At 55.9% G+C, this 25,390-nt stretch overlaps 1 protein-coding gene across 2 annotated transcripts; it reads left to right on the top strand.

Annotated features, from left to right (window-relative positions):
- SH2B2 (SH2B adaptor protein 2) lies at positions 1 to 23,616 on the top strand. Of its 2 annotated transcripts, XM_086762973.1 has the most exons (10): positions 1 to 123; positions 8,212 to 9,099; positions 12,123 to 12,224; positions 16,134 to 16,225; positions 18,324 to 18,418; positions 18,990 to 19,166; positions 19,284 to 19,477; positions 20,086 to 20,257; positions 20,754 to 23,009; positions 23,048 to 23,616. In XM_086762973.1, the coding sequence occupies exons 2-9, from the start codon at positions 8,239 to 8,241 to the stop codon at positions 21,059 to 21,061; spliced, it is 2,001 nt and encodes a 666-aa protein (XP_086619099.1). In that variant the 5' UTR covers positions 1 to 123; positions 8,212 to 8,238; the 3' UTR covers positions 21,062 to 23,009; positions 23,048 to 23,616. The 2 variants fall into 2 exon arrangements, with proteins under 2 accessions (XP_086619099.1, XP_086619100.1); XM_086762974.1 differs by lacking the exon at positions 23,048 to 23,616 and having other exon boundaries at positions 19,361 to 19,477; positions 20,754 to 21,073.
- The last annotated feature ends 1,774 nt before the right edge of the window (positions 23,617 to 25,390 follow it).

The following is a 25,390-nucleotide window of genomic DNA, read 5'->3' as shown; positions in this document are numbered from 1 at the left end:
CCGCTGAGTCGGTCCGGTCCCTCGTTCCAGTGGTGAAATTCATCGTTTGAAGTTATGCGCTTGGCCGGGAAGAGCCGCGCTGCCGGCACCTCGGGGACCCTGTGAACTGGAACGGGAGAGGAGGTAAAACCGCTCTGTCCACCCAGCACCCTGCCCAAATCCCCTGGGAGGCCCAAATCCCCTGCTTCTTTGGTGGATTACTCAAACCCCCTCCATATATCTTTTTTTTTTTTTTTTTTTTTTTTTTTTTTTTTTTTCATTGGGGGAAGGGTTGAGAAGGACCGTGGTTGCAACGCTGGGCATCTGGGGCTGTGCTTCTATATGGAGATCGTGCTCCTAAACCACCTGGGCTTCTCTGAAACCCTCAGCCCCCCTCCCCTGGGGCCCTCGGCTGTTGCGTTTGCCCAGACAGGTGACTGTGTGCTGCCAGGAGATGTATTAGATGGGATCACGAGCACTCTTGGACCTTCCCTCTTGCGTTCCTCTGTGTTGCTTCACAGTGCCTCTCCATTGCTGTAATGCTGCAGTGCAGCCCAGGGTGGCCGTTGAATAACTTATTTCTAAAAAAAAAGTTGCATCATTTTTGCAGAGGTGCTCTGGCCTGTTGACGTGCCTTTGAGAAGGGCGCAGGTTTGCCCGCCGGCGTCTGGCGTCTCACCCAACGCAAGGCGACCGTTCTCCCTGTGCCGTCGGGTGGGGCAACTGGGTGCTGGGGGCTGCGGGATAGAGCCAGCCCTGTCCAGCTCTGGGCAAGGCTTTGGGGTTCAAATTGCTGCCTTCCTCAAGTGCGAGCCCCTTGGTCGGCTCAGGGGTGCTGCAGTTGCTTGGCTGCAGGGTTACGTCTTCTGGCTGCTCCTCTTGACCATCAGGTCCCTCCCGTCCTCTTCTGGGCTGGTGTGAGCACGTCTCATGCACCCATGGCAGGGTGGTCCTGTCCAACCCCCTCCTGCCCTTCCTCCTTGAGGTAAATCACCCATTTCTTCAATATGAGGATGTTGCTGGCTAATGCCCTTCCTCTTCCTCCTCCTCCTCTTCCCCAGGCAGGCAGAGAAACCTGATGATGGTTGCACATCTGCTTGCGCTTGCTGAATCAGGCTGCCTGGGATGCCCCGGGGCGGTGCTGCTCTTCTCTGGCCCAAAGGCTAGTGCTCCCCTCCCCGCGCACCAGGCTGTCCGTGCCCTCGCTTGCCCTCGGCTGGTTCCGATGGTGGGGAGGTGGTGGGATGGGGGCTGGAGACTTGTGACTGGCACAGTGCTTCGCTTCCTCATGCAATCGGAGAGAAATTGGGGACCCTGCCGCTGCGGGGAGCACCCAGCATGCTCGCCGGCTCTCAGGAACTGCAGGTTTGAATCCCATCACAGCGGAGAGGAGAAGAGGTTATCCCTAAACTGCATCCCAGATCCGATTTTTGATAAAGGGAAAACAGAAGGGCTTGGAGGACAGCCTGTGCTGCCGGGTGCAGGGTCCAGGCTTGGGGCGAGACTTGGCCGGAGCACTGCATCCATCAACACACACACAGATGCTCACTGGAGAGGGGACCGGGTGAGGGACCCAGTGTGTGTCCGCTCCAGGGTCCCGTCGGGAAGAAGGGAGCAGGTTTGTGCCCTGCCGCACTGAGTCCTGGCAGCTTTTGGCACAAAAAAGGATCTCCAGCCAGGGCTGGCAACCAGCACAGGGTGTTCAGGCATCTTCTGCTTGGGGAGGGGGGGTCCAAAGCCTGCTGGATTTTTTATAAGGTGTTTTGCTTAATACACCACTTAAGCAATTAGCAGCGATTGTAGCAGTCCTGGGTAACGCACTGGGTAGAATTGAATTTCCCAAGCTCAGATACCATTAGGCAGCAGTTTAACGCTGTTTGCAGGCGGGTATGAGACAGTGATGTGTGGGGGAATTAGATCTGCAAAGTGAAAAAAAAAAAAACCACAATAAGATTTCCTACAGACCTGTGTAACTTTATCCCATGTTTATTATGTGCCATAATTGAAAAATTATCTTGGGGGCTTCTCTGTCCCATCGAAGGGGGATCCCCAGCGGTGAGCTGGGGCGGGGGAGGCACGCTCTTTCAAAGGGTTTGCACTTTTTTGGGGAACTGCAGTTGGGTTCATGCGGCAGGGACTTTTTCTTTAAATCCCCTGAGTTTCAGGTGCATCCAGGGGTGGTGAGGGAGCAGCTAAATCTCCCGTTCTTTGGTGTAACTGAGTCCGGGAAGGGTCTGCCCCAGGGTACCGGGTCAGTAGTTGATATATAACGCATGTGGACGACACCGTGCATGGCACCAGCGAGGGTCCGGCCCGGAGGTGGATGTGCAAATAGTTTTACAAGGGTGGGAAGCCGGGAGGAGGAGGAGAGTTCTGTTGTGGGCTGAGGGGCGGAAGGAAATCTAGGCTTAGCGAGGGAAATGTGAGATTGCTTGGTTGGGGACAGGGCTTCGGCCACTCCTCTTGGGAGGCTCAGCTATTGTGGTGGTTAAAAATAGATGTTGGACAGGCTGCTTTTCTGCGGGAAGCTCCTCGGACGGAGACAGGCAGGTGAGGTGGCTCCTGAGCGACGGGGAAGGGACAACAGCTTCTGACCTCCTTTACGAAAAGCTCTATTTTTTAAAATTAGTTGTTAAAAAATTTTTACTTTTTTTTCCTCAAGAAATAGACAGCTTTTATTTTGAGGCATTGAGGGGGTGTCTCTGCTTTATTTCCAGATGTAGCACGCTACCTCCAAGCCCCAGGCTGCGTTCATGATGCCCAGCATCGCGTCGCTGCACCCTGGGGACCCCCCTCCCCGTGGTACCACTCGGGTCCCTCGCCCCGCCAGTGACGTGCTAAGTGGCTTGGGTGATGCTCCAGCCCCACGCACGGGCTGGCAGCGTGGCTCCCTGCAAGCTGGGTGGAATTACTCAGGGAAGAGATTATCTAAGATCCAGTGGATCTTGTCTATTAATTTGTCTTTATTTTCCAGCAGCTGTCAGCACGGGAGGTAAAAATGTACGCTGGAGGGGGATTTTGGAGGGGAGGGAGGTCTGAAGTTGGTCAGAATAGTGGGAAATGGAGAAAATGTCATTTTTTTGCTGGGAGACTCATGGGCCTGAGCTCTGCTTGGCTGGTCTTGGCAGACTGGCTGCCTGTGAGAAAGCGGAGTGTCTGTGTGTCCCCTCCAGCGCCCGGGGGTCCCGGCCGGCAGCAGGCCCCCCGGCGCAGGCTGAGCGGTGCCGCGGGCTGCGGAATCACTCCATCAGTCAGCGGCAGGGCTGGAGCTGCGTCCGGGCTGCGCCGCTGCCGGCGGGGTGCAGCCCCCAAAGCCTGGTTTATTTGCAGGAGCATTGGTTCCTACAGGGCTGGCGTCGGGATGCAGAGCTGGGGGGTTGAACGCAGGGCTGTAGGGAGACCATCCTATGTGCAAGAGCAGGGAAAAGGGTATTTTCTTGCCCGTTTTATCTTTTGAAGACGTCTCCCTTCAGCACCCATGCCCCAAAACTCTGCCCTGGAAAACAGCCATCCAACACTGCTCTGGGTGCTTTTGGGGTCGTCTGTTTTGAGAGCTAGCGCTGTGGCTGGAGGAATCCCTCATCAGGCAGCAGAAAAAGACCCGAGAAGCCTTTTCACTCCGGACAAATGTTTTCAGGTGACAGGAGGACCCTCTAATGCGTCTGGGCAGGCAGTCAAAGCATGCATTTAATGGGGGATTGGTTCAAGGAAGGTGGTTTGACCATTAAAATTGAGGCAACAATGCTGTTCAATTAATATTTTAGTGGGATGGACAGTAAATGAGAGGAACAAAGATTGTTTCAATTTCTATCTGATTCAGACAGCCGGTCTGATTTAAGATCTATAGGGTACAAATAGTACATGGAGCAGTGAGGAGCGCAGAGAGCAATCAACTTCTCCTGCCCTGGGGCTGCGGTGGGGATGGTGAGTGGGCCTGGAGGGATGCGTAACGCACAAGGACAGGTAACTTCTGCTTTTTTTTTTTCCCTATGGCTTTCTCTTCCTCAGCTCAGCCTCTGCGTGCAGTTAAAGCTCTGATGTGTCCTGATGTGTCCCCACCTCGAGGTGGGGAAGGAACCCCCTCGAGAGGAGGATGTGTGGTCTTTGCATGGCAGCTCCGTGGTTTATGCATCCCACATCCCTTTGGGCTTGGGCAGGAAGGGTGAAGACGATGTGCTTGCTCCCCTTCCTCCATCAGCTCCGAGCCCCGCGTGCCTTGGCATTCCCAAGGGCAGTCCCCATCCCGGTTTTAGCTGTTTTTTCCCCGGGCTGTGCAGGCAGGCGCCAGGCTCCCTCACGAGCTGCCAGTGCGGCTGCCTGCCAGCCAGGAGCATCGGCCCGGGGAGGTGTCGCCTTGCTCTCGGCTCTGCTCGTCACTCGGGGATCTCCCCTGGCCCAGCACGCTGAGGTCAGGCGCTTTTCTGGGGGAGCAGGTGCCTGGGTTTCCTTGCGTCATTCCCACGGGATTGCACGCCCGGGCTTTGAGTGGTGTTGATCTTGCTGGAAAGCGAGCGGCTTGCCTTGGTGTGGGCTATTCCTTCCTCTCCTCCTGCCTTTCCCTTCTCCCAGCTGGGCACACGGTTGGCTCTGGGAGTTTTCCGTCCAGGCAGGGATGGAGGAATGCAGGCTGGCCTCTCCCAGTCTCTGTTGGACAGTGTTTTTTCCCATTGAAATTCGGATCGCTTTGGCCCAGCCTGGCTGCACTGGGCAGAAGGGAAACATCTCTTTATTAGGGTTGTTTCCTTAAATAAAGCCCTTGGAGCAAGTGCTGGGCTGGCTGTTCTGGCTGTCCCATGACCAGCACTGCATGTTCAGGTTATTAACACCTCATTAGATGCTGGTTCCTCCCCGCGTCCCTGGTTCAGCAAATCCGGATGGCTTTGTTGTCGCTCACTGACTCCTGCTTCACCGGAGACGACTTTTTATTTTTTTTTCCATGGTCTCTTGCACTTCTGCTGACAGTTTAAATTTCATTTCTTCTTGAGGTCGGTAGCTTACTTCAACTTTCAGATCTTTCTGCTTCTGTGTGCCAACACGCATCCCCGGTGCAGGGGATGTATCAGCACAGCTTATCAGGAGAGGCTGTCACAACATCGCTGCCAGCGGCTGGCTCTTGCCTGCGATTGCAACCTGGGTTTCCACTTGGCCGATCCCCAGAAATCTTTTTTTTTTTTTTTTTTTCCCCTTCTTCTGAATTGCTCGGTTACAGCAGCAGCAGAGCTCTGCCCTACGAGGTGTCTGGGGACTCGTGCAGGTGGGTTAGGAGCCCGTCACCAGCCTGATGTCTTGGTTGCCACTCTGTGGCTTCCCTTTGATAAGAAAATTCCTCATTTCATGCATTCATATGTCTGTCCTCATGTGTAACCCAGGTCAGGGACTCAAGGCTGTGGCCCTGAGCCAGGTCTGGAGTCAGGAGGTAGCACATCCGAAGGGCTCCGGCTCCGTCGGAAGGTGCCTGGGAACTGCAACCCTTGGTAAGCTGGGCTGAAAGCGGCTGGCCCTTGCTTTCCAAAAAGCAACCGCAGATTTGCTGCTTGTTTTCATCTTGAGCTTATTTTCGTCTTCGCTTCCACCGCCCTGCCCGGGGATGCTGTCTGTGGCATGATGAGTTATTTCAAGAAATGGGGCAGTGCTGTCGGTATGGGGGGGAGCGGAGGCACCCAGATGAAAGGTAAATCTGCACAGATAACTGGGAGCCCGCTTCCCGCTGAAATCAGGTGAACGCGTACGTGCCGGGGCGGCGACAGCTCTGCGGTCCCGGGGGGCCGCTCCCAGCCACCCCACCTGCTCCCAGCCTCTGCCGTTGGGCCCTGGCTGGGGGGCTCACGGGCCCGCTCCGGGCAGGGGGGTCGGAGACGCAGCGCAGGGTTGGTAATCCCCCCGCCGCCGCCTCAGACCTGCCAGATGTCTCTCCTCTAGGCTTCATTTTTATAAATTGGCCTTTTAAAGTCTGTCATCCCCGTGCAGATGAAAGGAAGATGCTGTGATGCCTCTGCGTGCGCGTCTCAGCCCCAGCCCGGCTGCAGTGCCTGCATGGCGAGACTTTTTGTTTGGGGCTTTATATCTTTTGAAGTGCCTCTTTTTTGGGTTGTTTTTTTTTTTCTTCTTCTTTTTTTCCTTAATCACTGGGAGTACATTGCATCTTGGCTTGCCATCCCTCGGTTTTGGGCAGGCTGACCCTGCTTCGTAGCACCGGTCTCTCCTGGAGAGATGGATGGGGAGAAGGGTTCTCCCCCAGTTTGTCGGGGGACACCAGCAAAGCCCTGGGGCTCAACGCTGAGGCAGAGCTGAGCTGCTCCCCTCTGGCAGATGCCATTAAACCCTTTGCCCTGTGGTTTTCTCAGTCCCTTTCTGCTCTTTTCCCTTTGCACCCTTTCCCCCTCCCTTGCTCTTGCTGTGCCCGCTTGGGTCGGCAGCAGGAGATTCCTTTTCATCTCCTTTTTCTCCCCAGCCCAAATACTCCTGGCCCGTGGCTGGGTGCCAGGGCGATAGTGAGGAGCTGAGGCAGTGAATTTTAAAGCTGAAGGGCAGCAGGCACTGCTGCTGCGAGCTGAGTCTTTAAATTCTCTGGTTGGTGATGGATGGATAAGTAGGAATCGCATTTGCAGGGCGGGTAATAAACAGCTTTGCATTTTCTGTTGCTTTCCTGTCTCTTGGGGAAATTCAGACACTGCTTCTAAACTGCAAGGATGGGATTTTTCCCAGCTGGCATGGATCCCTGTGAGCAGGACTGCTGAGATCTCCGGGAAAGCCCTGTGATGCTGCGAGGGCCTCGCCGGGGATTTCTGCTGGGGGATGTGAGGGGCCAGTGTGGGTCACCCCGATGGCCATGTGTGTGCCCCGTCCTTGCTGCCCCCCTGGCACAACCAAGGCACCGAGCAGATCCCCATCTCAAAGGTGAAAAGATGCCTCATGGGGGGCAGAGATGCTGCTGAGGGGAAAGCTGTGTGGTCCTTACGAGACAGCGGAGAAGCCAAGTTCCCCAGGTTCTGGCTTTCAAGCAACTTGGAGTTTCTCTTTGCATCGAGCGCTTTTGTTGCCCGTTTCTCCCCATTTGAGGGGAGTTTGAGAGCCACTTCCAGGCGTGGAGGTGCTCCTGGAGAGCTCAGATGTTTCATGCTGGTGGGTCGGGGGGTGTCTCCTCTCCACAGGGATGTGCTGAGGAGATGGCAATCGGCTCCTGGCTGCCACTGCTGCTCTGGATCTCAGCCTTTGGGGCCTGATCCCACCTAGGGTCTGGTGCCCAAACACGGTTGGCGTTTGGAGCATGGGGAGCGGGTTAGCCCAGTGCCCCAGTCCCACAGCTTGCACAGTTCATCCAAGCAGTAATTAATTATTGGCTGTGTAAGCTGCTGGCAGGTTACTGCGCGTGATTTATTAGCAGGAGTAATCCCTCGCCGGCAAAAGAGCTGCTCTGTGAATGGAGAACAGCAAAATCCCTACCTTACCTACTCGTCGGCCTCTGCTGAAGACCTGTCCCAGGTTATCTGTTACACCAGGGTGCCCGATGCTCAGCGGGGAGGGCGAGGGGCAGCGGCTGAGCTCCCACGCAGCTCCAGCAGCTCAGCTCGGTCTGACGGAGATGTGACCGGACAGGGAGGGCTCGGCCATGGCGGGGGACACGAGAGCAGTGCCGGCCCCAGCTGAGATGTCACCTGGCCGAGGAGGGGTCTGGGCTACAAAGCCTGGGAATGAGCAGCTCTGGCAGAGCCAACTAAAGAGGCAAGATCCATGTCTCTTCTAATGAGTCTCTTAAATAAAAAATAAAAAAAAAAAAAACACCCAAAAGCCACAAAATTGATGTGGCAAAGAATCAGGGCAGAAATATGGATGGATAAGGAGAAGGACCAGCTGCCTTGCCCTCGCCCCGTGGCAGAGCTGCTGCCGTGCCCGGGCAGAACACACGGGCGAGAGAAATCCTAAGGGGAATCCCCCTGGGCTCCTCCGGTCGGGGACTCCTTAGCGGTTTTATGAGAAATCAATAATGCTTTTGCATGGTCATAATCGTAAAATAAGTACAATTTATGGCTGCTGCTGGGGCCAAGATTTTTTCCGGCGTGTGAGGTGGAGAGGGAACGGCACAAAAAATGCTTTCCCACAGCGTTTCCCTTTGCACCGGGGCTGCAAACCTGCTCCTGCATCGTGGCGGGGGGAGACCCCCGTTTGCAGAGGCGCACAAGGTGGGTTGCCCATGTCCCTGCCCGCGCTCACGCTGTCCCCTCTGTCCCACAGCCCGCCGGCAGGTGGAATGGGGCAGCCATGAACGGCGATGCCCTGTGCCAGGAGCCCTCCTCCCCGCTCCCCGACTGGAGGGAGTTCTGCGAGCTGCACGCCCAGGCGGCCGCCGTCGACTTCGCCCAGAAGTTCTGCCAGTTCCTGAAGGAGAACCCCCACTACGACACCCCCGGGGCGGAGACGTCCTTCTCCCACCACTTCGCCGCCAACTTCTTGGACATCTTCAGCCTGGAGGTCAGCCGGGTGTTCGTGTCCGACTCCCCCACCAAGTACAACATCGTGCCCTTCGTGGGGCTGCAGAACTGCCACGTCCCCTACGGGCGCGAGGTCACTCCGAGGAAGGAGGAGACATCTACCGAGTCCCTGGACAGCATGGACACCCCCTTGGGTGCCGGACGGTACCTGAGCCCGGCGCAGCAGGCGCAGGCACGCAAGGTCTCTTCCTACGGCCAGTCCCGCAGCTCGGAGGACGTCTCCATCCACGCAGCCACCAAGCCCAAGTTCAAGAAAGGCTTCTCCTTGAGGAACATGAGCTTGTGCGTGGTGGACGGCATGAAGGAGATGTGGCATCGCAAGTCCTCTCCGGAGCCAGGCGCCGAGGCTGCCCCAGCTGGCCGGAGAACCGAGAGGGAGCCGTGGCCAGCTGGGGGCAAGGAGCCCGGTGACCCGCGGGAGAAATGGACCCACAAGCTGCGCCTGTCCAAGGTGCCCTCCTCCAAGGTGGAGCTGGTGGACATCCAGAGGGAAGGGACGCTGCGGTACATGGTGGCCGACGACACGAACTGTGTGGGGAGCTCGCAGTGGCAGAAGTGCCGCCTCCTGCTCCGGAAAGCGGGGAAGGTGGAAGGAGAGAGGTTCCTCCTTGAGTTTTACGTCCCTCCAAAGGTAAGTCCTGGCTTTTCTCCAGTGTTGTTTTTCTGAGAAAGCAGCAGTTGGGCTTTGCTTGAGGTTTTTTATTTCCACTGCTGAGCTGGGATGAAATCCCCCTTGAATGGAGGGGACACCGTGACTGAAACCCATCCCACCTGCAAGCCCCGATTGCTGCCCTTCACCAGGGCGCAGCCCCCTCCTTCCTCCGCAGCCCTTGCTGAAGCCTCTGCCTGGTCCTTTGACACTCAGATATCAGCAGTCTTGGTGGAAAAGCTCATTCCCCCATCAAGACGTGGTGTGTCCCAGCTATCCAGACGGATTTTTCTCTTCCCGGTGCGTTGCAGAGATGCGTGGTTGACCAGTGGCTCACGCAGCAGCAGTGTGGCTGGGATTGCTGCCTGGGCTTTGTGCTTTAGATCTCAGAGGGTTGCTAGTCCACTTTCTGAAAGCAGGGTGGTTTTTTCTTGTAAAGATAATAATTCATTTGGAATAATTTTGCACCTGCACCAATGCAGCTTTTGGTGGTGGGGACAGAAGACGCCAGTGATGCTGGGCTGGAGCATCGCTACTGTAGGGTTTTGCAGCTCTCCCCTCAGACAGCCTCTCCTGGGCAGAAGAGCAGTGATTATTGTTGTTATTATCCACAACATCGCTGTTTTTTTGCCTGCATCTGTTCACCTGTAACTTGAAAGCTTCAAAATCAGGAGCCGGTTTTCATTGCGATGTGTCCTCCCTCCCCGTCTCACACGCATCCCTCCTGCAGGCGACGCGGGGGAGCGTTGTCCCTGTTTCCCTGGGGGGAAGGCTGAGGGGTGGAGCGGTTTGCTCAAGCAATGTGGATTAGGAGACTTTCGGTCTGCTCCTCGCCATGGGACCACGTTTGCTCTTGGGCCGAGCAAAGGGACGCGTTGTGCTGCCGATCCCTCACCTGTGCTAACGCCGTGATTGTGCCTCATCTGCGCTGTGCCTTCTCCTCTCTGAAGAGCACAGGGCAAATAATAAGCTGTTTCCTGGGGCTTTACTAGCTGTGTGTGTCGGTAATGAAATCTCAGGTTATTTAAATACCTAGGGAAGAAAAATCTCATTTACTTTATCTTCTGCAGGGCTTTCCCCCTTGCGTTTCAGCCCCCGGTAGCAAAGCTGGGCCAACGCGAGCCCTCATGCAGGGCACGCACGTGGGGCTGCTGCTCCGCGGCTCTCTGTGTGCTCCGAATGCCCGGTGACCCTCAGTTTGGCAGAGAGGTGGATCTGTACATTGTACATAGGGACAGCAGGATAGTTCATGTTTTTAAACATCATTTTCTATTTTTTTGAGGCCAGAATGAACCTTGGCACTGCTGTTGTTAGTCCATGCCTCTCGCCTAGCCGTCGCATCTCTACCAATAAAATATAAAATATGAGTTTGAACGCAAGTGCATCTCTGTCGAGCGGCTCAGCGCGGGTGCAGATGCTCTGTGTCACTGGTAGCCAGCCTGGGAGGCTCCCCAGGCCCAGGAACCACACGCATCCCGGCTGGAAGGGAGCAGAGAATCCAGTGAACCCGGTACGGAGCAGCACTGGCGAGTTGGCCACACCAAAGGGGCAATAAGCTCAGGTTAAAATGGAACAAGTGTTGCTCTTAAAGCATTTAAGAGAGTGCTCATAGAGGGATTTCTTTTTTTTTTTTTTTTTTTTAGTGTGTCTTGATTTGCCTCTAAAAATCAATTTTGAAATGATTTTATGACGACTTTTATGAACATTGTCTGCTCTTCTGTTATAATCACACCCCGCTTTGGTTTATATCTTTCTCCCCTCATCCCATCTTGCTTTCCATCTGGCAAATGATTCGGCTGTAAAAGCGGCACCAGCCTGGCACAGCTGGAGGAAAACTGCTTTTTGCTTCGGCAGCCCGCAGGTTTGTTTTTGTGTAGGCCCTACAAAAACTACAGTCGTGTCTTTAAATCTTTACAGGGAAGAGCTCTCCCGGGGAATACCCTTCTCCAGCTCAGTAGTAAATTAACACCGTATTTTCTTTCCTTTCAAAGCACCTGCCTCCTCCTTTCTGACCTTCTCCTTTGCAAACACCAAGATGGAAAAATTCCCTGGGGCAGGGCTGAGCCCCGCGGGCCAAGAGGCGCCTGGAGGCAGCGCTGGGGTGGAAACGAAACGTCCTGGAGGGGAAAAAGCAGTTCCTATTCTGTCTTGGATTTTTTTTTTTTTTTTTTTCCCCCTTCCAAAAAATGGGAACTGAACCCATCGTCGGTAACCTGCAGAGCGGGGCTTGTCGGGGGCCTCGTCCCACCCCGTCCACCCAAGGCACCAGGCGTGGGTTTGGGTGACTAAACCGCATCTCCGCTTCCCGCAGCCGGGATGCTCTGAATCCTGGAGCCCCGGGGGAACTGGCCCCGGGGAGCTGCTCTGCGAGATTTGTAATAATTAAAACAAACATCTGGGGAATTTGTTGCTCAGCAGAGACTTTGAGTGGGAGGCACCGGGTCCTGCCCCACCATCAAGGCTCCGGCAGGTGCCGTGGGCCCCAGGGGAAATTAATTTTTCTTTATTTTAATGTAATTAAAATTCCCTGCGTGGCTAAGGCTGATATGTTGTAGTTTCTCGGTTGAAACGCCGCTCCTGCGCTGGATAAACGGGGTGTCTTCCCGGGCAGCTTTCTGCGTAGGAACCATCCCTTCAGATAGCACGTCTCCGGCGGGAGAGGGTTTGCAACGGAGAGGAATACGTGTCTTGGCAGAGCTGGCATAGCAGGCCGTGCTGGAGCAAGGAAGAGCTTTGGCAGTTAAATGCACTCACCTCCCTGTCTTCCACTGGGCCTCCTCTTGGTTTAATTAAAAGAGCTTGGAGTTATCAGGCACATGAGGGAAATCAATGCTTTTTTTTTTTTCCCCCCCTCTGTAATAACTGCGCAGGCTGAGCCGTGATCTTGCCTTTGAGAGCCATGCTGCGTCATCCCCTGGGACAGTTTGATTTGATTGAGCGACTTTATTTATTTATTTATTTATTGATTTCTTTCAATATATACAGTTTTTTTTTTCTTTTCCCAGGCTTCCAAACCCAAGGTGAGCATCCCGCTGTCAGCCATCATCGAGGTCCGCACCACCATGCCGTTGGAGATGCCCGACAAGGACAACACCTTTGTCCTGAAGGTGAGAGCAGGGTGGCAGCGGTGGGTGTCCCGACGGGGACCCCATCTGCGCCCGCATCCAGCCCCCCGCTGCGGGGATTCTCAGTCTCCAAGAGGATCGTTGCCTCGGTTTTCAGAGCTGAGATGCTCCCCGTGGGATCCCTGCCTCCCCTCCCCAGATTGTGCCCCCTCCTCAGGTGATGCAGCCTCCACCTGATGCCCAGGTATTTTGGGACAGGGCTGTTTGCCTGGGTTTCACCACGAGGTTTTGCGTCGCTGTGTCTCCAGGAGACGGTTCAATTAGTGTCCAGAGACGACCTGCAAGGGGAAACGCGCCACTGGCCTGGATCGGTGGCACGTGGTGGCCGCTTCATTGACACGGGGCGATGGGAAGGGCTGTGCGGGGCCGCTGACGCCCTGGGGATCAACCACCCCACGCGGATCTGGGGGCTCAAGTGAAGAGTGAAAGTCTTTCTCTCTCCAGAAAGTTTTCCATATAATGCCATTAATTAGCTTAATGCTCTGTCCTGCTCTGCCGAAAGGCAGCACCCCGTCATGGCAGAGGTGGGGTGAATTTTGCAGGGTCCTGGCTCGAGGTGTGGTGTGCTGCCATGATGATGGACATGTTTTTGGAGATGGTGTTTCTCTCCAGCTAATGAGGCTGTGTCTCCCTGCTTGTGCTAATGGACTCCCATTCTCCATCAGAGACGTTGGATGTGCCTTGGCTGGGAGGTAGCACATGTGCATGGCAGGGGAAAGCAGTGTTTTGAGGATTTCTGTGTCCTACCTCTGGTGAAAAAAAAAAAACAAAACCCACCTCTCTTGCTGATGCTTCTCCCTAAAAGCGTGTGGCAAAGGCAGAGCAGAGAGGCCAAGCTTCCCAGCTGAATGAACCTGCTTAAAAGCTTAGAAAACTCTGAAAGCAGAGGAGGGAAAAAAACTGAACGTAGCTTTGTGAAAGCCCGTGCCTGGCAGCCCATCTGGCCCCAGCACGTGTTGCTATGGGAAATCGCTCTCCACCAAAGCCAGCTCCTTGTAAAGGTCCCATGCCTTCTCCTGGCGGCCTCCTCCAGAGCATCCTCCCAGCTCCAAGGGCTTCTTGCTCTTCAGCCTCCACTGTGGCCAGTGTCCACCCTGGACACGGAGGCTAATTCGGCTGTTGTCTTCTGTGCCTCAAAGACCAACCTCATGGGTCATCTTCTCTCCAGACTGACCAGCCCAAGGTCCTCTCCGCTTTCCTTGTAGGGTCTGGAGAGAGCATGCCCCAAAGCATACATGGTACCACGGCCAGGAGCAGATGGGAAGGATTGCTTCTCTTTTGATTGCTTCTCCTTTCTTCTTCCCCTTTACCCTGCCCAAGTTGATCCAGTTGCTTTCTTCGTACCCTGATGATGACGTTGACTCATACACAACTTGTGGGCTGGTGTAACCCCTCGAAAATTTTTGCAGAACTGTTCCAGAGCCATGGTTCCCCAGCCCAGACGCCCACGGCAATCAGCATGAGCACAGAGCTCGCCTGTGTCCTTGAGCTGGGGGCTGGCGTGGGCTTTTTCTGCCACAGAGCATTTCTCAGCCTTGACGAGTTCATTTGAATTCTCCTCTCATCCTCCAGCACACTTGCAATGTGGTGTCATCCGTGAATTGATTAGGCATCTTCTCTTTGCTTTTGTCTTAATCATTGCTGAAGAGCAGCATGCACGGAGAGAGTCCTTGATGTGACAGAGCTTCTGAGCCTATCCCTCAGCTGTGATCGTTAGCCATCGATAACCCGTTAACCGTTAGTAACTGCTCTTGGAATATGGCTCATCACCTGCTTATGATCCTATTTTCTAGATCCCCTTACGAGCCTCATCTCAACCATGTCTTGCTACGCACCTTGCTGGAGCGTCACATCGATGTCCAGAGTATGGCCAACGCCAGGGATGTGACACTGCTCCTCCCCATCCCTGAGGCTGTCACGAGCGCGTGCAGATGAATTTGATGGAGTTTGGTTGTGGCAGATTCCTGCTCGAGGGATTCAGCTCCGGGATGCTTCCCGAGTGCCTGTGGAGGGCTGGTTTCTCTGGCTGCTGGAGGAGGGCTCTGGTCTTGCCCTCTTCCCATCTTCTGGAGCCAGATGTGCCCTCTCCAATCCCACCACTAATGGCTCTGTGACTGCTTCAGCCATTTCTTTAATTACCCTGGGGAAAGCTCCAAACCCCGCTGGTCTGAAAATGGCTGATGGACCAGGCACCCTCCAGCCTGCTCCTGCCCCGTTCCGGCCGGGGCGCTCACCCTGCCGCGGGGTTAATTCATTGATTGCCATTGATCCTGTGAGCTAGCGAGGCACAGAGCCCATGGGCTCGCTCCCCATCCCCTGCTGCCCCTCTCCCGCCCCAGCCTTTGCCCTCCCCTCACAGCTGTCGGCACAGGATGCTTTTCCCCTATTCCTGACATCATTTATTTTCTCTTAACTCATTTTCCACCCCAGCCCTTCTTGCTGGGACATCTCGCTGCTCTTTTGCATTCTCCCTTTGCTGGCTGGACTCGCAGAGAGGGTGAAGCACCCTCGATGTTGGGGTATGAATTAGAGGGGTAAGAAAGAGAGTGGGGTGCTGTGGTTTCCCCAGTGTCTTCCCACCTGCGGGGCTGATGCCCGACCTCAACCTTCGCACACAACGTGCCGCGCTCCGGCAGGTTACGATGAGTGGGAAAGCCCCTCATGACTTGGGGGAGGCCATGTTGCAATCGTTTCTCCCAGATTGCCTAAAAAATTAGCAGGCAGCATGTCCCCACCGCCCATCAGACACCACGTGCATTTTTTTTTTTTTTTTTTTTCCCATTGCACAAGCAGGCACTTGCAAAATACCCGTGCCCTGCATGTGCTTCGCTTGCTGTCACACTCTGCGTGAGAGAGCAGCCCTGTCTCCCACGCCGGCTTCACACAGTGCCCTCGGAAAGCCGGAGAGACTCCTTTGTTCCAGTTAAACAAAATGAGAGGGGGATCTTTGCTGCTCCCCTCCACCGCTGCTCGGAGCAGCTCGATTGCTGCTCAGCCCCAGCCCAGGTGCTGGGCACCGCTCCCTGCACGCCCTGCTTATTTTTGGGATGGTGATTCAGTTGTTTGTGATTAATTTAATTTGCTAGGAGGACATCTCGGCTGGCAATGGCGATACCCTCCCGGAGTCAGGGCTGCCTGGCCAGCTCCGGAACACCATGTCTAAGGGGTCCGGGAGGGATGCGGGGGAATGTGTCAGAGGCACACAGCATCGCGTGGGGTGGCTTCTGAGACCCTCTGCCCTGGAGAGACCCTCTGCCCCCCCCCCAATGTGGGGCATTAGTGGGCCCTCCCTGGCCCCAGCTTGCAATTTTGGAGGTTTTTTTTGCACCCTGATTTTTATTTTCATCTTTTCCTTTTAAAGTGGTTTTCTCTTCCACTCTGTTGCAATCCAATCAGAAGCCTCATGGACCAGCAGGCAGAAAAAATAAGAGGTTTTAAATTCCTGGGCTTGAGGGTCTGGTAGGATTTTGAGGCAGCATGGCTTCTGCTCTGCCAGTGCAGAGCAGGTTTTTGGGGGCCATTGAGGCACCCCGGATGCGTGGGACGCTGTCTGCGCTGGTGCGTGGTGCCGTGCGTCCCCAGTGCCGCTGGCCAGGTGTGGTTTGCCACGGGGGCTGTAAAAACCTTGCGATGCATTTGCTGATAACGGTGGGGTGGGGGATTTTCCTCCGAGCCCTGGCTTTGGTCGGAGGTGACGCTGGGACACCCCAAAGCATCTCTGTGGTGTGTCCCATCCCAGCAAAGGGTGTTTATTCCCCCCCTGCCCAACCGAGGTGTCATTCAATAGCAGCCGGTGAACGCAGGGGTCCGGCTGGGTTGGGGGCTGTGCTTTGCCCCAAGGGGGTGGCAGGACCCTGGTCACAGCCTGACCCTGTCCTGCATTGCTTGCAGGTGGGGAACGGGGCCGAATACATCCTGGAGACCATCGACTCCCTGCAGAAGCACTCCTGGGTGGCCGATATCCAGGACTGCATCGACCCCGGGTAAGGCTCGCCGGAGGAAGGCGCTGTGCGGGGAGTGGGTTCAGAGCTGCCGTGGTGCCCTCGCCACCCAGCACGGGTTGTGACCCCTGATGCCGTTTTTGCCTCTCGGGTTATTACAGAAAGTCCCCTGATTCGCGTCAGCAGAAGTCTGGAGGCAGCGTTAGCAGGCTGCGTGTGTCAGAGGTGCAGCCTTGCAGAGCGCTGGCCGCTTGCTCACCCTTTCCTGCTCCGTGTGGCCTCGGCTGGGCAGAGGCAGGTGACCTGGGAACGCAGCCCTCAACATGGGAAGCTCCTAACACCTGCCTTCTGAAGCTTCTATAGGGAATTTGAGCTATTTTCCATGCTTTTTTTTCCAGTCCAGCATCCATGGTATATTTAAGATTCTGCTGGCTAAATAGATTTATTTATGTTTCTATCACCATGGTATTAATGCTGTCACTGGAGTCACAATTCCTCTGCCCAAAACTTCTCATCTGCTCTTTCATCGACCCTGCATTGGGTCAGGCTGTAGGGAGGGTCGCATGCCCAGCACCACTGCCCTCCGGCTGGCTCAGGGAGGCAGGATCAGCCCAGGCACTCCCCAGGCTCCGGGGAAACCCCGGTGCTGCTGTTCCTGGCACAATTTGGGGAAAACAAGGTGCCCGAGCTTGCAGAGGTGAAAACCTCAAGCAAACCTGGAACAGGGGCTTGGAGAGGCTCCAGCTGATTCCAGGCTGCCTTTGCTCCCTTCCAGCGGCTCGGCTGCTGCGGGGTCGGTCACCGCAGAGGCTGCATCTCACAGGGAGGATGCACTAATGCACTCCAGCAGCTTTTGCTGCTTTGAAAAATATATAATTCAAGAAGCAATGGGCTGGGCTGCTGACAGAGGTGAGGCTGGAAAACATGGCTCTCCTTCTCCCAGTGCATGTTTGGGTGCTGGTTTTCCATCCAGGGCCGTGGCCATGCTCGCCTCGAGCTGCTGCAGAAGCTGCCGGCAGCCCCGCGCCAGCCCCTCGCGCTGCCGCCGGCAGCCTCCCAGCCTTTTATGTTTGCTTAGCACCCAGCGCAGTCCCGCTTTAGCCTCCAGACGTGACTGTGAAGCAAATAATAATGAACTCCAGAGCAAATAATAATGAGCTGTTTAATACACCGACACACACGCTCGGTGCCAAGAACGAATTTTCAATCAGCTCCTGTTGCTTTTGCCAAGGGCTGCGTGCTGGAGCTGCTGCGTGAGCGCCTGTCGACGGCTTGTCTGCCGAGCGCTGTTGGTTTTGGTTTCCTTCCCCCTTTCTTGTTTTTAACCGGCTGCAGCTGAATGACTCCCAATGGCTGATTCACTTACTGGCCACTAAATAATTCAGCAGCTCCCTCGTGAGCCGTTACCACTAACGCAGCCGCTTCCTCGCTGCCTGCGCCCACGTGGCCACCATTAAGGGTAGCCGAGCGCCGCGGGCTTTCACCGGCGGCCAGGATAAAAATAGGCTGTGGAACATGTCAGGGGGCTTGTGCAAGGAGGGTGCTGGAGTGCACGGGCAGGGGTCAGGCGGCAGGGATGCTCTCCACGGGGGCTGCACCACTGCATCCCCCTCCTTGCTCTGCTTCCCCTCGCTGTCTCGCTCTGGGTAGCCCAGCTTGGGTTTTTGGCATCTTTTGGGGATGTAATTCCTATGGGCTGGTAATTCCTTTTGCGGAGGGTGAAAGCGAAAGCAGCCTTGGGTGGAAGTTGGTGGTGGGAGTGCACGTGCACCTACATACGTCTTGCAAAGCAAAGCGCTGAAAGCAAAGGTAATGGGTTTCCATTCAAACCAAGAAGGTTGCAGCAAAATGCTGCAGCAAGGACTAGCTGGTGTGACCCACGTCATGTGGGCTTTCAAGGGTTTAATCCCTCCTATGCTGGTTTCTCACCCCCAAAAGGCCACGTTGTTTTGGTGGCCGCTCTGGTCTCAATGCTGCAGATGCTCTTTGTCCGTGGCAGCCGCTCCAGGAGGAAGCAAGGAGCATCGGGGTGTGCAGCTGGATCACAGCTGCAGTTTCATTTGGTCAGGAATCCCCATTGCATGCATCCCTGCAGCGTGGCAGCTGGCGTGTGACCGTCTGCTCTGTGCTCTCCCCCCAGGGACAGCGGGGACGACATCGAGCTGGCGTCCTGCGTGCAGGGAGCCTGTCTGCCGGGCAGGGTGTCCTCCTGCAGCTGCGAGTTCCTGGCGGATGGTAAGGACCTACACGTGGAAAAAACACCCGCTGGGGAGCATGGGCATCTCCAGGTGCCAGCTCTGGTTTTGGGGAACGATATCCCGCCAGTGATAAAGTGAAGAAGCCTGAAGCAGGTGCTGTGGGGATGGATCTTCCTCTGAACATTGCCGCCTTCTTCCCTGTACTTGCCCCCACCCTGAGGAGATGCCCCCCGCCCTTGCTGGAAGACATCGGCCTTGCACCCAGACATCCTGATGCATGCAGAAAATCAAGCCCCTTTCTACAGGCGCTGGAGTGTCTGTGTCCCAGCAGGCAGCTTCCGCTTGCACATCCCTATCTTGTTTCCTTGCCTTGTTTCCATCCCCATCTGTGTCCCCTGCCCCAGTTGCACTGGGGGAAGGAAACCCAGTGCAGGCTGAAAGGGAGTCCCCCGTGCTGCGGCCAGAGCCATAACCCAGCCCCGAGATGTTTCCAAGAACCCAGGGTGCTCCAGCGCAGTGGCCTTCTGAGCAGGACAGCCCCCAGCCTTGTCTGGTGGTGCCGGGTGATGCCAAACTGTGAGCCAATCCCTCTGCAAATTCCCTTCCAGATGTGCCCAGGCCGCCGGACAGATGTGCCCTGCCCGGCGCTCACAACACCGCCACGGCCACCACCGTCCCTACGCCCCAGGGCCGGGGCAGGGACTCCCTGGGGGAGCTCCTCACCCACGTCCCGCTGGAGAGCTTCCTGCAGACGCTGGAGTCCTCCCCCGCCGGGCATCTCGCAGGTACTGGGATGCAGGATGTGGCCCCAGCACCTCGCTCTTGGGGGTGCACGGAGGGGGAAGGGTTGGGAGAGGGCGATGCCCGGGTGCTCCCTAAAAACTTGCTGTCCCTGCGGCCAGGGGAAGACGGCGAAGCGGAAGCGGAGATCAACCTCTCTGACTTCCCCTGGTTCCACGGAACTCTCTCGCGGATCAAGGCGGCTCAGCTGGTGCTCTTCGGGGGTGCCCGGAGCCACGGCTTGTTCGTCATCCGGCAGAGCGAGACGCGGCCGGGGGAATACGTGCTGACCTTCAACTTCCAGGGGAAAGCCAAGGTGAGCGTCCTCTGCTTCTCCCTGAATATTAGTGCCAGCCCTGCCCAGCAGCCCGGGCTCCACAAGCAAGCGGGTGCCACACGGTGACCCCAAACACGGCAGCTCTGCAGGAGCTGCACCCCGGCAGGGCATCCCTCGGGGCTGCCTGCCCGTGTTCCCCAGCAGCCCTCTGCGCCCTGCCCAGCCCCACCAGCACTGTCCCAGCTGGATCAGTGCCTGCCACGCTGGCATAAGGTTGAACACCCCATGGGAGCCCAGCGTAGCTGGCATATCATCCCCTGCCCTCTTCTTGTCTGTTCCATGTCCTGAAGTACGCAGATGCGCTATTAAAAAAAAAAAAAACAACCCACGTGCAGTTTTCTGCTGGGTCCCTTTTCTACCAGACGGCACGCACTGCGAGGGGACAAACTTCTCCCAGGGCTGCAGCGCGGGGGATTTTGCAGGAAATACCCCACAGCAGGAGACCCTACTGGCCAGGCAAGGAAAAAATAACAGTCCTCTGTTACGAGCAAACCTCCCTTGGCTGACAGCAGTGGCTCCCGCTGATTGCGAGGGTGAATCTCACCCTTAGGATCCCCCGCTCACCCACTGGCCCCTTGCCCTTGCAGCACCTCCGCCTGTCGCTGAACGAGAGCGGGCAATGCCACGTGCAGCACCTCTGGTTCCAGACCATCTTCGACATGCTGCGCCACTTCCACACGCACCCCATCCCGCTGGAGTCGGGCGGCTCGGCCGACATCACCCTGCGCAGCTACGTCGTGGCCCAGAGCCCGCTGCCCGGTAAGTGCTGGGGCCACGGCTGCGTGTGGAGGGTTGGACTGGTGGTTGGGCTGGGATCTCATGGGGATCCAAAATGGACTGATCCCTGGGATTCCCCCACTGACCCCTCTGTAAACCTGTGCCCATACTGGTGTGTGTGGCTCTGGAGATGCCCCAAGGTGGGTGGGTGGCTCTGGAGATGCCCCAAGGTGGGTGTTATCCCATTGAAGGTAGGCAGGGAGGACCACGCAGCAGCAGGGCTGTGCCACGGTGACCTGCGTGTCCCTGGCTGTGGGTGTCAGTCCCCTGGCACGGGCAGGGGAGGAGCGGAGGGGTCCATGGGACTCGGAGCGTCCTGCTATGCTGGGTGGGCAAGGAGGGTTGGGGAAGTGTGGTGTCCAAGATGGAGAGGGTGAGCAGGGGAGAGAGGGTGGGTGTGGGAGGGTGTCAGTGAGGGAGGGGAGGGTCTGAGCCCCCAGGTAGCAATGGAGGGGTCAAACTCCTGTCTCCCTTGCAGATGCCGGCCCCCCAGCAGCCCTTGTGTCGCAGTCACCAGGCTGCCGGGTCGACCTGCCACCTCCGCACTATTTCTGCAGCACAGCCCCCGCCGGCGCGCCAGCCCCGCCGCCCACCGAGGGGGTGGCTGCGGCCCCCGCTGCCACCGTCCCTGCACCCTACCACCGCCTGGAGGGTGCCCTGGGCCCCCGGAGCGACAGTGCTGAGCGCCGGCCAGAGGCCCCTGCCAACAGTGCTGAGGACTATCATGATGCTGATGGTGCCCGGAGCCGGACCCGGGCGGTGGAAAACCAGTACTCCTTCTACTGAGACTCCCATGCCTGGGGGCTGGATGGCGGGGGGATGCAGGGCACCTGTGCCCCTCACCGGTGCACCACCCTCGCCACCTCCTCCTGCCACCACCAGCAACCCAGCCGAGATCTCCTCCTCGCTCCCTGCCACTTCTGGGAGACGTGTGAGCAGCAGGCGATGTCCCAGCTGGACCCAGCGCCAGCCCTGAGGTTGGGGCAGCGCTGGGGGTTCAGGAGGCTGAAAAGCATCAGTGCCATGTTTGGAGCTTGCAGCCTCTTCCCTTTCCCTCTGGACCAAGAGCTCTCCTGGGGCCGAGCCAGGCTACCTGCATCTCCTCCCTGGGGATGTCCTTCCTGGGATGGCAGCACGAAGCTGTGGTAGGCTCCTTCCTCCAGCCAAAATACCTCGGCACGTCCCCTCTGGGGTGAGAGCCCAGCATGGCAAACATCCCTTCTGGCACCATCACCCCAGCCGCCGAGGGACTGGCATTTCGGGATGACCGTGGAAATGGCAGATCCCCATGTGGAGGCTTTTCTTGCACACGTGGATCCGTGCGCCTGAGAGGGCACGGCTGCAGAGGCGTGAGGGCTCATCCAGGCTGGCTTTCGGGCTCCCTCTGGGACACGTGTTTCTCACCCTCTGCAAGGAGGTTTTTTCTGAAGCTTAGTGAATCACATTTGAGGAAGGTTTTCCCTGCTGTCCTGACATTTCTGTTCCTTTATCCTTTTTCTCCTTGCTGTACCTATGGAGAGTTCCTGGATAACCTCTTTCTTCCTCCCTCTCTTCCTTGCTTTTTTAAAACCTAAGCTCTCTGCCAGGGCACCAGCTCAGCCTTCTGCCTTCTCTCTGCTGCAGCTAGACAATATTTGCCATTACTCAAGGCAAACCTTGAAAAATAAGACAACGCCCTCGCTTTGCATCAGTGGTTAGTCATTCGAGGTGTCTCCAGGGGGTTCAGACAGAGACCAGGGGCAGCCTCAGGTGCGCTTGGCTGGGCTCCCAGGAATGAAAACACTACACGTCTTCAGTAGATGCTATTGAAGTTTAGTTGTTTTGGGGTTTTTTTTCTTATTTTTTTTTTTCTTAGAGAAATAGAAATGCCCAGGAAGAGAGAAAAGAATGGGGCTGCTGCCAGGTGGGTGAACGGGCAGCCAACGTGGAGGGGCCAGGCCAGGCTGACTGCAGCGACAGGCGGGATTGCCCTCGCCGATGGCTGAAGTCCCTCCCTGGCAGATGTAAAACCCTGCCTGCGGCTGTTGTAGCAGCACTGCTGCTGGGAAGGTCTAGGCACTGCAGTGGTCACCACTTCTTGGTGGCTTTCTGATGGACCAGTGCAGCCACGTGCATCTAGAGCAGAAAAAGGAGGTTCCCCAGTAGAGGTGAGCCCTGGAAGAGAGCGTAGAGCAGACACCCACTGTAGCTGTGACCAGGTATGCGCTATGTTGTTGATGCTTTTCCTACAGGTCACTGAAGCCCTTAGGGTGGTTTTACAACCCTGCTTACCAGGTTGTGTGCCTCATAGGGTGGGAGACCCTCCAGAAGGGCAGCTTTGCTCGCAGACAGCCACGATAGCAGCACGTCCTTCTTGGTTTGCCTCATACAGCTTGTCGTCCCCATCGCTGAGACTCCTGGCTCCTCATGTGGTGACAGTGTTAGCCAGGACCTGAGCATGGTGGCTTTGGGGTGTCTGAGTGGGTCTCCAGGTAGAGAAGACCCCACCATACCCAGCTAGAAGTTACCCCCTAGTGCAAAAAGAGGAACGAGTCCAGCCGCAACCGAGCTCAAAACCCCTTGAATTTGCCTGGAGACTTGTTCTGGCTGGTGGTTTTGGGTTGGGTCAGGGTTTTTTTGGTGGTTTGTTGTTTGGTTGTTTTTTATTTTTTTAGGTGCCTTCTTTCCTGAGCTAGCAAAGTATGTCCCCAGCTCTGGAGTCATTTGTCCCTCCCCCTTCGAGAGAGCAGGGAAGGTGTCTCCAAGGCTCCTTGCCTCCTCCTGCCGTGCAAGAGCTGCCTTTCTAGCTGATGGGTGCATGAGCTGAGGGCTGGTGGATCTCATCCCCCCAGCAAATGTCAACTTTCTCTCCAAATGCATGGCCTTCCCTGGGAGCTGTTTGCTCTGGTCAGGGGTATTTCTCCTTCCTCAGCACAGCTAAAACCCAGCCTGGAGGAGCCTGTGCAGCAGGGAGGGGCCGGATGCTCTTGGTTGGTGGGCTTAACGTGGACCTGCTCCCTTCACGCACATGATGAATGAGGGGGGACCTCTGGATGCGGCACAAACATCTTGTTCTTCACTGAGGTCCAACGGGCCAGGTGGTTGTGGATGGGAGCACTGCCTTACAGACCTTAAATGCTGGCTGATTTTTCACATTCTGCGTCACAGGGTAGGAAGAGGAGGGGGAAGCAATGACCTGCAAGCAAAAATGTTAATTTGTAAATAGGGAAGAGTCTGGAAGAGTTTACTGTTCTGTAGAATAAATTAATTTTATTTAAAAAGAAAAAGGGACTTGTTAAACAAATGGAGAACTCAAGTTCCAGTTTTAAAATAAAATCACTTGCAAAAAGGACAGCATATGAGCTTGGGGCTTTGCTGGATTTGCTACATAAAAAAAAAAAAAAAAAAGAGAGAGCAGGAGGATGCTGTCATGTCGCATGTGTGTAGACCTCGTTGCTATCTCGAGGCAGCTGAGGCTGGGCTCAGACTCTCTCTGCCAGATGGAGTGCACTGAGGATGGAGGAGAAGGGTATTTTTCTCACTGTTGAGCAGAGGGAGGTGGAAGACGGGTCCAGGCTGTTCAAGGCAGGGTTTCCTCTCCTCCCAGTCTGTTATTTTCTTTGTCTGGTTTGTCACTGGTGCAAGTCGGAACGCCTCCACCCCTGAAGCAGCGCAGATAACACTGAATTAGCAGCCCTGGGGAGTGAAGATGGACCTCCCTTGCCAAAGGCCTGTGCTAGCCTCTCCTAGCGTGTTTTCCCCTGCTCCTGTGCCTTCGTCTCTCCTGAGAGGCAGTGCCTCGCGCTCTGCCATTGTATGTCTTTCTAGCATGCTCTTTTCTGCGGAGGATCCCCCGGGAAAACTGATATGTTGTCCCAGACTGCAGTGTCACAGCTAAGCAGTGTGACAGACGTGGCTTCCAGACGCAGCTAACACATGGCTTTTTCAGGGGGGTGGAGGGAGCTGCTTAGCTCTGTAATCAGGCCACGGTTGTGTCATGATCCATTCACAAAAACATCCCCTCCCCAAAAGTCTCCAGAGCCTGTTCACCCGTCCTGGAGAGCTCATCCATCAGGAGCTGGGCAGCTGACAGCCCCTCCATATGGACTTCTCCTTCCTTGCCCCCAAGGCAGGCACTGAGGGCTGTTCCTGTGGGACAGCTGCTCCTCCTGCCTCACCGTTCACACCTCAGCGTATTAGCAAATTGACTAATTACAGCATTAGTCTTGCTGGAAAACATGCTTACCTTTCCTTCCACAGGGTTCCTGGGAGGGCAGGGGGCAGGATCCAAAAGCCCTTGGCATCACACACAGAGATTTAGCAGCGAAACAAGGGGACAGCAGCCTGGGCTGGACGGTGTGCCAGTGGTGCCCTCTGCCCAGGGATGGAGCAGGACTGGTCTGCAGGGCTGCTGCTGCTGAGCTGCACCCTGGCAGATACTAGGAAGAGGGCAAAAATGTGAAGGGATTTTAGCAGCACAGCCTCCCACGTTTCATGCGGGTGTTTGAGCTGTCCACGGCTGCTCCTGCCTGCCAGACACGCAGGGTCTGTGTCAGCAAAGGCTTACGGTGCTTCCAGAGGATCCTTTTGGTAGGAAAACTCCTCAGAATGCCTTTGCTCTGAAACACAAATGAGCTGCTTTGATACAGCTCAGGGAGCTGAAATTTGGTTTTGGTTTGCACTGAAAAAAAAACCACTTCCCTGTTCTAATGCAAATCCCCTGTCCCCAGTAACCCCAGTTCTGTCCAGATCCTAGCCCAGCACTCTGACTTTGTGTATTTTTCAATGGGATGATGAAACACTTTCCTTTTTTTTTTTTTTACCAGATAATAATCTTGTCCCCTCTCCCCAGATGCATCTTAAAAGTAACATATGCATAACACATCAAGAGTCAGCCCTAATTCCCCAGACTTGTAGTTTGAGAGTGAGATGCTCTCAGGTCTCTTTCCCCATGCTGTTTGCGTGGGCTTTGCTGGATGACGGGCAGCTGCCTGCCATTTCCCAGGGCTGTGAGTTGTCACTGGCACAAGCCACGCTTCTCGCAAGAGAATCGAGCTGCCCAGCTGCTCCCCGCAGCCCTGAGGCTGTCACAATGTCTGCGGGCACGGCTGCCATTCTGCCTTCCTCTCGTGGGGA

Source organism: Chlamydotis macqueenii, chromosome 19 (genome assembly GCF_036417535.1).
Source record: "Chlamydotis macqueenii isolate bChlMac1 chromosome 19, bChlMac1.mat, whole genome shotgun sequence".
Classification (NCBI taxonomy): Eukaryota; Metazoa; Chordata; class Aves; order Otidiformes; family Otididae; genus Chlamydotis; species Chlamydotis macqueenii.
Note: the sequence above shows the minus strand (reverse complement) of the source record. Positions and strands in the feature narration are given on the sequence as shown.

Bases quoted from the DNA above. Each gene is read 5' to 3' on its own strand.
- SH2B2 (XM_086762973.1), top strand. From the start codon at position 8,239: ATGAACGGCGATGCCCTGTGCCAGGAGCCCTCCTCCCCGCTCCCCGAC. The intron at 16,226-18,323 runs GTAAGGCTCGCC...CTCTCCCCCCAG, and splicing joins CAGGACTGCATCGACCCCGG to GGACAGCGGGGACGACATCG. The intron at 18,419-18,989 runs GTAAGGACCTAC...ATTCCCTTCCAG, and splicing joins CTGCGAGTTCCTGGCGGATG to ATGTGCCCAGGCCGCCGGAC.